This window comes from Callorhinchus milii, unplaced genomic scaffold (genome assembly GCF_018977255.1).
Source record: "Callorhinchus milii isolate IMCB2004 unplaced genomic scaffold, IMCB_Cmil_1.0 Scaffold22, whole genome shotgun sequence".
In the NCBI taxonomy this organism is placed as follows: Eukaryota; Metazoa; Chordata; class Chondrichthyes; order Chimaeriformes; family Callorhinchidae; genus Callorhinchus; species Callorhinchus milii.
In genome coordinates, this window is record NW_024704763.1 from 5,221,472 (window position 1) to 5,235,607 (window position 14,136).

A 14,136-nucleotide genomic window follows, 5' to 3' on the forward strand; every position below is an offset into this window, starting at 1 on the left:
TTCGAAGAGGAGGGTCTTGGGATGTGCCTTGAAGGAGGCAAAGGGGGGGAGCAAGGTGAAGGGACTATGGGATGGAGTCTTGGAGGGTGGGGGCAGAGAGACTGAAGGCCCGACCGCTGATGGTGAGGTGGGCCGGGCGGGGGGCGTGCTGAGCGAAGCAGACAGGTTGATATGGGGTTAGCAGGTCACAGAGGTAGGAAGGAGAAAGACCACAGAAGGCCTTGACAAGGATTTTGAATTCTATCCTCTGAGGGATGTGGAGCCGGGTGAGGTGGGGGTGATGGAGTCACGGAGCCTGGTGCGGGAGAGGATACGAGCTGCAGAGTTTTGAATGATCTGCAGCTTGTGGGGGGAAGAGTTGGGAAGACTGACAAGCAGGGAGTTGGCATAGACAGCAGTGGCCTGGGAGCTATTGACCAGAAAATGGTGGGTGCCTAGCCCGGCAGGACCTGGAGAAAGGGGCGTCTGCAGAGTATTTGCTTAGGGATACCTTTTAGAGAGAGAAAAGTGAATGGGTGCTATCCAGATGATCCTTCACCTCAATGTCAGTAATGAAGAAACAGGCAGCTCTGGCAGATGTTAGTGTATGTTGCTGCAGCCTTCCTTTCTACTCTTCACCAAAGATCCAAAGAAGGAACTCCACCATGAAGATTAGGATCAAGTACTTGCCATTCAAAGTGCTGCTACCCTCAGTACTTTCATATTTCCCCAATTGTTTTTCTTTTACATTTGTAACGAGGTCTGTTGCAAGGTCCACTTAATAGTCCAGCCTGTCCTATGGTTCAGGCATCACTCCAGAGGTACCTACCAACCACTGCGCAGAGTTCAAACTATATTTAAGTTCTAGGGTAAATTCTCAGGGAGCTACCCATCCATTTCTAGGTCTGTATAATGTTTTTCAAATGAAGTTCAGAGAAGCTTAACCCTCACAGTAATGATTTGGGATATTGTTTCTTAGTCAGAAGGTGGAACTGAAGATTGCTCATGTAAAGATGTTCCCTGTAGTGACAGCACGACAAAATACAATGAGTGCACAGAGTGAATCAACTCCTTGCGCCTAGATAGCTCAGTTGAGGTGAAAACTTGTAAACCACGTAATTTTTGCAACTAGGCTTGGAGAAAAAGAGCTAGTGCTCGAGTTCTAAAAGAAAGGGTGGGATACGTTCAGGTGAAAAGGGAATCTAGTGAAAACAACTGAAACTTCAGAAAAGGAAGGACATAGATTTGATAGAACAGAGTGGTGGTGATTCTGCCCTCTTTGCCACTCAATTTTTCATCAGTATTGTCAGGGAGTGGACTAAGTGGAGCTCAGACATCTCCCACACAGAGAGGCATTCGCCCTGCTGCCGTTGAATATTTCCCATCAGATGGGATGTACAGTGGGATTGGCAGGGATACAGGAGCAGTTGTCAGCCTAGACCAAGAGCAGTGCACAGAATGTGGGGCGGGGTAAGAAAATAAAATGCCTGATATGAAAAAAATGACTTATTGTTTTTCAAATATTATAATTTGGAATCTACTGATCTTCAGGACAGCAGCAAACGTTCACCTTGGTGTTTCGTCATTTCCATTGTTAGGTCCAGCAGTCCAACTGCAGCTACTGTGTATAATGGTGTCTCCTTCCTTGTAGTGGCTGAAGAAGTGGATTAAAAAGTGCGATGATGACAGTGAAACCTCCAATTGGATTGCAGCAAACACTAAGGTGAATACAAAGAAGTGCAGAGCATCTGGCACTGCCTTGCAATGAAGCCGTGACCTTTGGCTACACTGCTCGGGATTCTGGTGACACCAGGATATGTAAAGGAAAGATCCCAAGGCCCTATTTGAAAAGAGAAGGGAGTTTCTTTTCTCACTGTCCTGGCCAACAAATAGGCTGCTGCGTTTCGCCCACAAAAATACACAGCCACTGCACTTGACAGTGTTTCCTGTGAAGCACTTAGAAATGTTTTGATGACGTAATAAGGCGCTATATCAAGTGCAAATATTATTATTACTACCTTCTGCTACTTTGGCTGAGTTTTCACGTGTCATACACGTGCAGGGAACCACTGCTTAGAGTGAATGTGAGCGTCCTGACCCCTGATGTTTCTGCTACAACTCCTAGTCTGTTATAGATAGTTGAAAGGGTTCTACAATTGGTCTCAGTCCCCCTGGGGTAAGGAGTGAAATGTTAAGCTAGGGATTCCTGGTATCCTAAGACCCCTGTTAGAAAGTATGCAAGTATGGAGTGGATCGGACTAACTGTGGATCTCATTTCCAATGGTTACATTTCTTGATTCGAGTTGGTTAATGAGAATTGGAGGATATTAAATTTAAGCAGCACCTCCTGGGGTTTGGCTTGGGTCTTCTTATCTGAAGCTGGTGTTGTGGAATCCCGACTGTTCATTAACAGCTTCAACTCTTTAACAGGAATGTCCAAAATGCCATGTGACTATTGAGAAGGACGGTGGATGCAATCACATGGTCTGTCGCAATCAGAATTGTAAAGCGGAGTTCTGCTGGGTCTGTCTTGGCCCCTGGGAGCCGCACGGATCTGCTTGGTAAGTCAGAGGGTTATTGTCAGGTTTTTTTTACCAATACTGGGACAAAGTTTGCACATTCAATGCTCTGGCCTATCGCTTGGTAGTTAAACCACCATTGAACAGTGAACCGAGTCTCCAGAATTCATACCTAGTCAGCCCGAAACTGAATTTTTTTTTAAATTTCCGCAGCCCGAGCACATGTAGAGTCCCTGAGCACGCACCGCCTCACCGTGCTTGCCGACCTTCAGTGACCAGGGACATCGACTGTACTCTGGTTCACTCCTGTGTGCAGAAGATGGCTTATTCACTATCTTCTGCTTGTGGGATTCAAACAATTACAATCTCAGCGCTGAAAAAAGTCAGTATAGTATTGTCATTAGGAGAAGTGCCCTTTCTATCCCTGCTCGGTGGTCAGATAGAGGAAAGGAACCTTATCTTCGCAACTGGTCCATATGGTTGTAGAGAGAAGTATCATTAATGGAACATTTATTCTTTCAGTGAAGCAAAAAAAAGAGGATATAAACATATGAAGTCCTTAACGTCTACAGGTTCTGTATTTTGCATGTGATGTGGTATCGGTAGTGAGACAACCTCAATTTACTTTTCTCTATTTTTAGGTATAACTGCAATCGCTACAATGAAGATGACGCAAAAGCAGCAAGGGATGCGCAGGAGGTAAAGGAAGCTCTCCATCAGTGCGGGGGGAGTGAGGTGTGGACAAACCTACAGAACCCTAGGCTGTGTGTGTGTGGGCAATGTTTCTCCTTGAGATTCATCCTTTGGAGCTGTGGCAATAGATACCTTCCGTTATCTCCCAGCTTTGGTGGTGGTTATTTAAGTATCTTTCTGGGACAGTGGAAGAGTCTGAGTTGTAGACCGTTCCACAGTAAATATTGGTCCCACTCCCAACTGAGAAGCCAGATGGCTGGCTCATCAGACTGGGTGCAGTTCCAACAGGATGTCAGCTGACATCTATTTTTACTCCAGGGTAGAAACTCCCAATCTTTATGTCTGGTGCTCTGTCAGATTGGGAAATGATGAGTCAGCCACCTGGAGCAAAGAGACAGAAAGCCCAGGTCTTGCTCTCAAGTTGGTACAGTAGTTGAGCACTAATGGTCTTGCTGCCAAGAGACCATATTCTGGCTTTTAATCATTTAAAGACTATTGCTTGTAAGTATGAGTTAATTATCTTCAAGTTTGAGTCAAGGATTTTTGAAGAGTATTTGAGGGTTTGCAGTGTTTGCGATTCTCTGCTGTGATGTATCTGATGTTGACCAGGACCTTTACCTAGTTTGTCCCTAAGTCCAGAATAATACTCAACACACTTCTACCAAATGACCCAACTCTTCCTCTCATCACTCGAACAATATTTTGCCAAGACGTGGTTTTTGCAGTCCTCAAATTGCAGCTTTGGTTTCCTTTGCCTCTAATAATATTGATGAATTGGCATCAATTTTTTGGATTTTTTCAAGTTTCTAAAAGGATCAGCCTATGAATTAAGCTCTCAAGATTTTGACTTTATTCACATATTTGCACCAAATATAGAGATATATTCTCACAGCTCACTGTGTTCTGGGATTGCCCTCAAGGTTCAAGATGGCCACCCCTGTCATATGGAGTTTTGGCTTCACATCAGTGCCTTGAAAAATCTATAGATCCATTATATTTCATTGCCCTCATTGCTTCCTACCCTGCATTTAAATAGGTTTCAGTCCTTGTAGAAAGCAGATTGAACTCAAATTAATGCAAATCAGATTCATAGTGTTAAACATTCTAGAGCTAGTTTCAGAGCTTGAGACATCAAACATAGCAGTGGTTGGTTATTGCTTTGTAAAAGGATGGGAATAGGGTGACTGCTTTTTTTTTAAACTGACCTGTCAGTTTTAATTGCCTTCTTCCCTGAGTGGCCAGTTGTCTACATTTTCACCAAGTATAGTTGTGGATGTTTGATGGAGAGTAGGGTGAATGTTGCTCAAATTTTCAAGTAAGGTCTGAGCAGTGTATTGTCCTGTTTCAGTGAAGCATTCTTTGGCTGCCAACAATAATAATAATCTTTGAATTTGATTTGGTGCTTTTTATGTCTTCTAGACATCTCAGACTATACTCTAATAAAGGGTAACATTCTATTTGATACTTCTAGCAAATATATCTAATCCATAACCAGGCAGATATCAGGAATCTGGTACAAATAGACATCTAGTTCATGTCTAGTACTACCTAAAGTGTTCCTATCCTTCAAACACTGAGTGAACGACTGCAGCCAAATGGGAGGGGGAAAATAGCCAATTGCACTTGTTAGGCCTTTGTTAAAGAAACATCCCTGTGGTGAGTGAAACGTTGCATCAAAAGTGAGTAATTTGAGAACCCTGGGGTTGTGAGAAACAGAAGAACTGGTGTATTAGAGATCAATTTGTAACCTGTTCAGGAGGAAAAGGAAGAATCAGTATCAACTCAGTATTGCATGGAATGTGAGAATTTATCTGATACAATCACATAAAGCCCTTGTGTGAAGGATTGTCTTCAGACTTGATTCGTTTCAATATTAAGTGAGCTGGCCACTGTGTGAGTATGCCAGCTGGCCACTAACCATGGATTTGTGTCCCTAATAACTTAAGCACTTCATTAGATTGCAGCCAAACTTCCCTCATTAGGCACTAGATTAGGTTCAGGAATAACCTTCTGGAGCTTTCTGTTTGTGTCAAGAGGTGAACTGAACCCCACGTGCCCTTGTGAGTTAATGAAAGTGCCCAGGTACTGAGGGGTGGCATTCAACACGCAACATGTATAAATGGTATTCAGCATGTATAAATGGTACAAGATTGACATACTCAGAATCTCCTTGCTGTGCCTAAGAGTATCCAGTTTCATACTCTGAATTTAAAAAAAAGTGCTTGAGTGCATAATACCTCTCAGGTAAAACATGCCCGCATACAAGATCCCCAAAGCTCCGTCATTTATATTAGTATTGTGTATTTGAGTCTGCCTTAGCTTGACACAGTCTCAGTTTGTCTCTTGTTTAACAGCGCTCCCGAGCAGCACTCCAAAGGTACCTTTTCTACTGCAATCGCTACATGAACCACATGCAGAGCCTGCGGTTCGAGCACAAGCTGTACGCTCAGGTCAAGCAGAAGATGGAAGAGATGCAGCAGCATAACATGTCTTGGATTGAGGTGCAATTCCTGAAGAAAGCAGTGGATGTGCTCTGCCAGTGTCGTGCCACACTAATGTACACTTACGTCTTTGCTTTCTACCTCAGAAAGAACAACCAGTCCATTATCTTTGAGGTAGGCTCTCATCACTGAATAGTGTAAGTGGGTGTCTATATTCAGTGTGAATGTATCAGCTGCCCACAAATACTGGTAAAGATTCTCAGCATCAATCTATAGCTGACTACAGTACATAGTAAACACTTATTGTCACAAGCTGGTTTCAATAATAACTTTGTCCATAGAATTATGCCATGTACAGCACTGAAACAGGCCATTCATCCGATGACTGTGCTGCAGTTTTTCTCCAAACGCGTCACCTAGTCTAATCTCTGACTCCTCTCCAATTGTTTACTCTTTAATATTCCTCTTTTTCCTTATAGACCCACTCTGTTTCAATTGTGCATAGATTTTTTTTTCTGACATCCCATTTAATTCCTTTGTGATTATCTTTCATTTCTGCCCTCTTATTGTTGACTCACTAACCAGTGGAAATCTATCACTGCTCCTCTTTTGTAACCCTTCACGATCATGAAGATCTTTATCAAGTCTTGAAATTTGAGACTTGTCTGAGCTAGGCTAAAACAAACATGTTCAGGACAGTGAACAAGGACCTTACTGAGATAGTCCCTTTCTTTAAGCTTCAGTTCTCAATTTGTTGCCCAAACCAAAGAAATCCTAGTTGTAAGAATCCGATTCCATGTCTGCAGCATAACCTGAAAGTTCTGCTCCCAACTCTTTGGGAGATTTATAGGATGTACAAACAGAAGTTGAGCCACAGCGAATTATTTTCAATCATGTAGCCCTACAGCCTGGCAACTCCATGTATAGTAATCTTAAACAGTTATTGTTTGTCTGCTGTGTTTGGCAGGACAAGAACAAGAACTTGCATTTATATAGCTCCCTTCATGCGGGTTAGTGTTAATGAGGAAAGAGTTAGTTTTTCTAACTCTTTCCTCATTTCCTTTAACCTTTCCACTGTTCCGGTGGTGATCCAGTTTCCTTTTGAACAATTCTACTGAACCAGCCTCAATAGTCATTTGTGGTATTGAATTCCAAACCCTAACAACTTTCTGTGTGAAGATAATCCCTCTAACCCCCCCTCCCCCTCCCGAATTTATCTCTTAACAATTGTGGGAGACTCTGCCCTTTACTCACCCATGTCATCAACTAAAAGAAATAGCTTTTCCTGATAAGCACCTACAGTAACTCAGACCTCGATCATATCCCTTTTCAATCTCATTTGCTTAAGTGGAAAAAGCCTCAATTTAGCCAGTCCCTCTTGATTAGAGAGAGTTAAACATGGAGTTAAACACAGTCCATTTTATGAACCCAAACTGCACGTTTGCCTTCCACTCCTCTTGACTCCAACCTACAATTCGGGTGCAAACCCTTGACTATGCCGTGCCTCGGAACATCCTCTCGACGTGAAAGGCGCTATATAAATATAATTTGTTTCCTGCTTTTTGCTTGTGCGCACAGCTTACCGGCCTTTTAGCCATACCTGCTCTCGCAAGCATCATACAGGTAGTTGCGGCTGACCAGTAAGTTTAATGCGTGGAAGCCAGGCAATCTGCACTGGAAGACAAGAGTACTGCACAACATTGGCGAGTCTTTAACAAGTCTGAATGAATGGACAGAGTGTCAGAACAAACAGGGAGAATAGGAGAGAATGATCCATCCCATCATGTTTTTAAACTGAGTGAAGATAGGACTAAGACTGAGGGATGAAGTGATTGCGTGTGTGGATTAAAAGCAGAGCAAGATCCTGAGCGGATCTGCAGTTTAAAATAGCCACAGCTTGAGCAGGTTCTGATTGTGATTGGAATATTTGTTGTCACCTAGTTTTAGGGGCTGTGTAACTCTTAGCCTTAGTAGAATACACGAGGTGGTTCACTTCCTATTATTAAATGGAGTTATCTACTCAATGCTACCTGCATCTCCTCGGGGTCTTTGGGCTAGATGGATATCTAGACACGGACATTTCACAATGCTAAGAAGGCTGGTCTGACGCTGCACTCTGACGCAAGTTCATCTGTAGCAGGATTGTACAAGGATCAGTTGCAAGGATTATTATTTATTCCATAGATTCTAGATTATTTTTAATCAAATACAGTTGAGAAGACTGTCAAGCCAAAGTTGGCCTAGTAAAGATAATTTACCCATTGACTTGGGTGAGGGGAACTGATGGTACAAACAGAGCATGGTCTGCTCTGTGGAATGGGATGATAGTTCATATTTGCTATGGGCACAATGTGTTTGTCTCCCTAGAACAATCAGGCAGATTTGGAGAATGCAACAGAAGTGCTGTCTGGCTACCTAGAGAGGGACATATCCCAGGACTCTCTGCAGGACATCAAACAGAAAGTACAAGACAAGTACAGGTGAGCTGGAGGTTGATTTCATTGTCCTCTTGAATGGTACTGATTAACCTCTCCTTCCCGTGTTCCTTCCCTCTCCTTTAATACATGATCAAAGTGCCCCTGCAGGTTATGTTTGTGAATGGAATGTTTTCGTTTTGTGTCTCCCAATTTTCTGAGGTTAAGTTCCACAGAACACCGCCATCACCTTGACTGAGTGGCTGTTCTTCAACTGTAGGCCTGTACACACTTGGGTTGATCTCAATCCCTTTCTCACCTGACATGCACCAGAAGACATTCAGCAGTCATCCAGCTGTGAACTCCAGAAGATTTTTGTCTCTTCCCTAGCTCAGGGTCACCAATTGTAGTGCCCTGGCACAAATCAACTAAAATAGCCAAACAGAGCCTAGAAATCAAAGCTATTTGATCTGTCTATATGATGCTGTTATCCATTGGGTCACTTCTTGATCTATTGATTTATGAAATATGCTTGGCACTGAGAACCCAGCTAAAACTTTGATCTCAGCATGGGATAAAACATAGCTGCTTAAACTGATTCATCCTTACTTTGCTTGTGGCCACTGTTGATCTCAAACTGCTAATCTTGAAAACTGGGTAACTAATCTTCTGAGGGGCATAGATTCAAAGTAATTACTTCCAGAGCAGTGGGAGAGGTTAAACGAAACAACACAGTGGGATTGTTGGGACACGGAATGTCCCTGCGGTTGAGACAGAATCCATATTAGCTTTAGAAGGAAATGAAACAAATATCTCAAAAAGCAGACATCTAAAAGCAATGGAAAAAGGCAAGAGAATGGGACTAAATGGATATCTCTTTCATGAGACCCAACACAGAAATGTGAGCCAAATGCCTTCCTGTGCTGTAAATTTCTATGCTCTTGACGTAAAGCTACTCACACAAAGGTATATGCTCTGCAATGGAGAAAAAGTGAACTGCTCAATCTTTTCTCTCTTCAAATCTACCATGCACTTTTCTGCTCTCTTTGCTTAAGAGGTTAATTTTCCAGGCTTCAGGATGCCCAGTCTAGGAGGGGTTAATATCACAATTGGCATTCGTGTTGTGCCTCTCATGTAACAGAATGACTTGAAGCTCTTGAGAAATAGAGCGGTTGTGACAGAGCAGGAAAATTAGAGATTTAAGAATGTCAACCAAAAGCACAGTTGATCGGATAGGCTATAGGAGACTTGAAGATTGGAGAAAGACAGTAAAATGATTTCAGAAGAGTTTCAGAGGACAGTGGCATGCAATCTGGAGTTTGTTGAGGATGGGATTAGTTAGTGTGTGGGAGATAACTTGGGCTGCAAAGTTCTGGATTCAGTGGAGTTGAACTAGTGAAGCTGACTCAGTGAGTATTGGAAAAATCCACCCTGAAGACATGGACATTTATTTTCAAGTGGGGGCAGTGGTAAGGATGTAAGGAGGTGGAAACAGATACAGTAGTCTTGGGGATAGATTAGATGTGGAGTTTGAGATACAGCTCAGTGGCACGCAGGTCAATTTAGGTAACTTTTTACAAGTGATGCTCTATTGGTTTAATACTTTCCCAGTTGCTTCTGTTAGGCAAAGTACCTGGCATTACAGAGAGTTCCATCTCAAGCACTTTCATTGTGTGTCTAGCTGTCAAAATCAAGACTAGATAAAACTAGATCATATTGATGGTGGAGATTTTTTTTTTAAGTTCCCACTTTGTAAACTCCAACACTTCCCTCCGAAATTGAATTGTACAGTGTGCCCTGCAGGCAAACGTCTCTAGAGTCTTACTTGAAGCACAAAACTGTTATGTTAATTTCAGATTTGCAACACCTATAGTTTTTCACCATCTCTAAATTTATTTGGGTGGTTACGAGATGTGCCTGGTGGTTTTACACAGTGTAGACGACAGAGCGTTTCCAGTACTTGTCAGGTACCAACTGTGATGTGTGGCTATTAACAAGAGTGCATATTGTTATCAGTCTATGTCACTTCCAATTTTGACTATGCAGTGCCTGGCAACCGGGTTTTTGCTCATTTTGTGCTCTTTTGTCTGTGTGATGTACATTTTATACCAGACGGCTCTTTTATACCAGACTGTTGGGTTTCCGTGCTGTTTGTGTCTTCAGACTGACTATCCTGTTTCTTTTGACAGATACTGTGAGAGCCGGAGGAAGGTGTTGCTACAGCATGTGCATGAAGGTTATGAGAAAGACCTTTGGGAGTACATCGAGGACTGAGGATCATCTTACAATGAACTGTCAACTCGTTAGCAACAGAGTGCTGATGCAAATAAAGTGGGCGGCACAGGCCCTTGCAGACACTGCTGGAGTTCTACCCTACTTTTTGTTAATGGAAAGTTTAAGTAAATTATATTGTAATAAAAAAAAGTAGATAAAAACCACAAAATGTACAACAGTATTGTAAGTGGATGAAGGGTATGATGACACACTAAAACCCTCCAACTTTAATCTGTAATGTAGCTACATTCTGAGAGCTGAACCATTTTCTGTTTCCTTTCATTTGTTCATTTGTCTGTGTGTAGTAATTGGACTGAAACTGTTTTGACCTGGCATTCCTCTCCAGCCAGACACAAATTGTATGCAGGTTCCCTGTTTTGTGACTGTTGATTGGCTTAAAGTAAGGCAGCGCTCTGGGGGAAATCTTTGTACATGACTTTTAAAGGAGGACACAGTATTTTTCAAATTGTATATAGCACATCTGCATGGTTGAGCAAGAACAAGCGAGCACGTGTTTGCATAATGTTTAATTACAAAATATTTATTCTTTAAAAACCTTCAAGAATATGTATATTTGCTGTGCAGTTTTCTTTAGTTTCGCTAATCTTTGACCTCAGCATTGTTAGTGGAATGTGGATTTATCTTTGCCTCCTTTTTGCTCCCCATCCTCCTCCTTCCCTCCGCCTCCCCTCCCCCCCCCGCCCCCCAGCCTTTAACTTGTACTTCTCTGCAGTTCTAGCTGTATCTTGGACGTGAGCTGAGTCTGTGATGGTGATGGGTTTCCCTGATGTGAACCTTCCCTCGTTCCCCCCACTTCTGCTCCCGTTTCATTGCTGCTTTTGTACCCAGCTGCACCCCTCGTACTAACATCTCTCGCTCTGCTTTCGGAGGAAGAACGCTCACCGCTTTTCATTTCTGTGTTGCTGTAGAATACCCCCTAAAATTGTACAGATTTTGTTGGAAATTAGAGCGAGTACTGATAATTAGCATTCAAAGGAAGACAGCACCTGGCTTCTCTTTCCTCCCTTCCCACCCTTACCCACTTTTATCCACTGCTGTGATCTGCCTGTATGTTGCTGTCCCTGTGTTTGGGAGTAGGCTTGAAGGATTGTTGCTGTGGGGTTGAGTACTGGCAGACTGCTGTGTTCTAGACTAGCAACCAAACCCAGGCTGCAAGCAATGGTTAGTGGTATTGTCCTTCTCTGCCATTTAATTGGTTGTATAAACCAAAGAGAGGAATGTTGATAAGATCTGTGGCTGGGTTCCTTAGCCCCATTCTTATTGCTGTGGAATGATTTTTATTTGGGTTTATTTTCTTTTTGTTGCACTGGGACAATGTATTGTCAAATTCTCATAAGATTTGTAGCTGTTATGGATGAATCCATGCAAACTTACACCATTGTAAAGCATTTACTGATGATAAAGGTTTAATTTGGGTAACCCCTGGCGTGGTTTCCAGTACATGGGGGTGTGGGTGGGGTTGAGTGCAGTGCTTAAAACGCCAAGGGCGTTGCTGCGTGTGTTAGTGAACCAATGCGTCAAATCACAGCTAATGTGCATTACCTGCTGGACATGATTTGCAAAGTAGTAAAACTGGTTTTAAAGATGGTGGATTTTTTTGAAAAATTATTACAGCGTTCAACTTCCTTCTCCCCTTCACACATCCTACTATAAGCAAAGGGAAAGGTCTGGAGCTCTTGGTACTGTGCACGCATTCAGTTAGGTTGGGGGAGTGGAAATCTTTGTGCCCTGGGATCCTCAGAACTTGCCATCATCACTGCTCCCAGAGAATGCAATCTCCAGTGCTGAATTCCAACCTCCCCTCATCTCACCCTGTCCTCCCACATGGGAAAGATTACTTCTATGCTGTGCTCCAATTAACACACCAGCCAAGAAAATGACTGGCAATTTAGCAAAGTCTCAGTAGCAGCCAAGAAACGTAATCATTTGGCTACAAAATTGGTTGAGTAAGCAGACTGCTTATTGTAGCATTCTTTATTTGAAGCTGCAGTTGGAGGTGCTTAGTATGACTCAGTAACTGTAAGGGAGCAGAGAAGAGAAAAAAAAGCAAAACGTGTAAACATACAATTCAGTTGATTGGAGAGAGAGTACCAAGTGAATTTTAGCTCATTCTCACCAGGAATTGCAACAAATCAAACAAACCAGGCAGGATGGCTAGTTCCTCAGACAGGAATCTTGCAATCCCAAGGCCCACCACGTACAGTCATGAAGTGAAGGTCACTTTTGTGCATAGATTTTAATACTATAGATAGATGTGCAGTGTCCCTTGTATGTATATGTGATGTACATTGCTGCTATTTGGAGGATCTTTAAGCAGTAAGTGAGTAACCAGGTCAATCCCTGTTTTAGTGCAACCTGTACAGTGTATTGCAGATGAAATCAAGGTAACTTTTTAACCCGTTTTTCTTAGCTTCTCCATGTAGTTGCCCCTCGATGTAACAGAAGGATTAGTTTAGGCTCCCCTTAGACATTTGTATAATAGTATAAGATTCTAACCACTTTACAGTCCCCTGAAATTGGCACAAATGCCTTGACCTCAGAGCGGGGGAGGTTGTCTGTTCCTGTGGATTATATAAGAATTCTATTTCTTATATTAAAAAATTATCCTTCAACTTGTGCTGGGTTTTTCGGACCAAAATGAAACAAATCCATTTGGTTCTGCCTTAATGTATTCTCATACAGTCCAGGTCGGAACAGTTACTGAACAATTATACACAGTATATATTAGGGCTAGTGCGTGTTTAGGCCTAAGAAATGCTCTAGTTACAGACGTACATGGCACTAAACACAGTGAAACTTTTAAACGCAATAAATGCACTTTTGACAAATAAGGAACCACGTTTTATAATTTTACTGAATTCAGTTTTTTATCAAGCACAAAGCTGGAAAACACATCTTTGTGGGGGAGCTACTGGTAAGGTAAATTGTTGACATTGTACACTGAAAGCAAAGCTTGCCATCTGTCCAACCACCATCTTGCAGCAAGAAGCTTATTTTGGATAAACTAAATAGTGGGTAGAATACCAGGAGAAATTCCAACTCTTCAAACTGTAAGCTTTTAACTCACATGAATAATCAGATGAGACCTCAATTAATAACCCACATCCAAACAATGGCAACTCTTGACAGTGCACCACTCCCCAGTATGGCACTAAATTTTCCAATCTAAGGCAGTCAGAAATGTTCCTGTTTCCCTTTTACTAATGCTGTGCGTACTCATACTCGCGCATGGTGAGATGGGTGGAAATTCCTAGGAGAACGCTCCCTGGGACCTAATCGAATGATGTAGTTTAATTATTCAGGAAAGTGTATTTGGTTTAGGTTATGCAGTGATAGGGTTGTAGGCAGATTATCATCTGACTCGTGAAGTATAAATCGGATGCAACTAAAAAGTTTTTTTTAACTCAAAGCAAGGCATTACAAAAACAAATCACTTATACAGTATAGCGCCTGCAAAATGCAGTCAATCCACTTCACTGTGAAGTGGTTTAAGATGTCTCAATGAACGTGATAAGGTGCAATCTCAAACTCAAGAATTATTACTTAGACAGTATAGCGCCTTTTACATGAGCAGAATGCCGCAAAGTGCTTCACAAGACTGACGGGTGGGGGTGGGGTGGAAGAGCTGAGGTTTTCAATGAACTTTTCGTAAAAATTGCTAAGACAAAAAAGGACCGAAGTCCATCCAGTTCGCCTTCCACCATCCCGGCAGTCACCTGCCCGTGTCAGCGGCAGCAAAGAAAAATGATTCCCACTTCCCTGTTGGATTCTGGACTTAAAATTCTGGTTAAAAGA

General features: G+C 42.4%; 1 protein-coding gene across 4 annotated transcripts in view; it reads left to right on the forward strand.

Annotated features, from left to right (window-relative positions):
• LOC103188676 (E3 ubiquitin-protein ligase ARIH1) overlaps nucleotides 1-11,928 on the forward strand; it is a 39,210-nt gene extending 27,282 nt beyond the window's left edge. For 2 of the 4 annotated variants that reach the window (XM_007908734.2, XM_007908745.2), the window contains 6 exons: nucleotides 1,631-1,702; nucleotides 2,410-2,540; nucleotides 3,140-3,233; nucleotides 5,546-5,806; nucleotides 8,000-8,112; nucleotides 10,236-11,928. In XM_007908734.2, coding sequence (XP_007906925.1) covers nucleotides 1,631-1,702; nucleotides 2,410-2,540; nucleotides 3,140-3,233; nucleotides 5,546-5,806; nucleotides 8,000-8,112; nucleotides 10,236-10,320 — 756 coding nt within the window. In that variant the 3' untranslated portion in view covers nucleotides 10,321-11,928. The remainder of the gene's footprint in view (nucleotides 1-1,630; nucleotides 1,703-2,409; nucleotides 2,541-3,139; nucleotides 3,234-5,545; nucleotides 5,807-7,999; nucleotides 8,113-10,235) is intronic. The other 2 variants (XM_007908739.2, XM_007908753.2) reach the window with 1 other exon arrangement.
• Nucleotides 11,929-14,136: the final 2,208 nt, after the last annotated feature.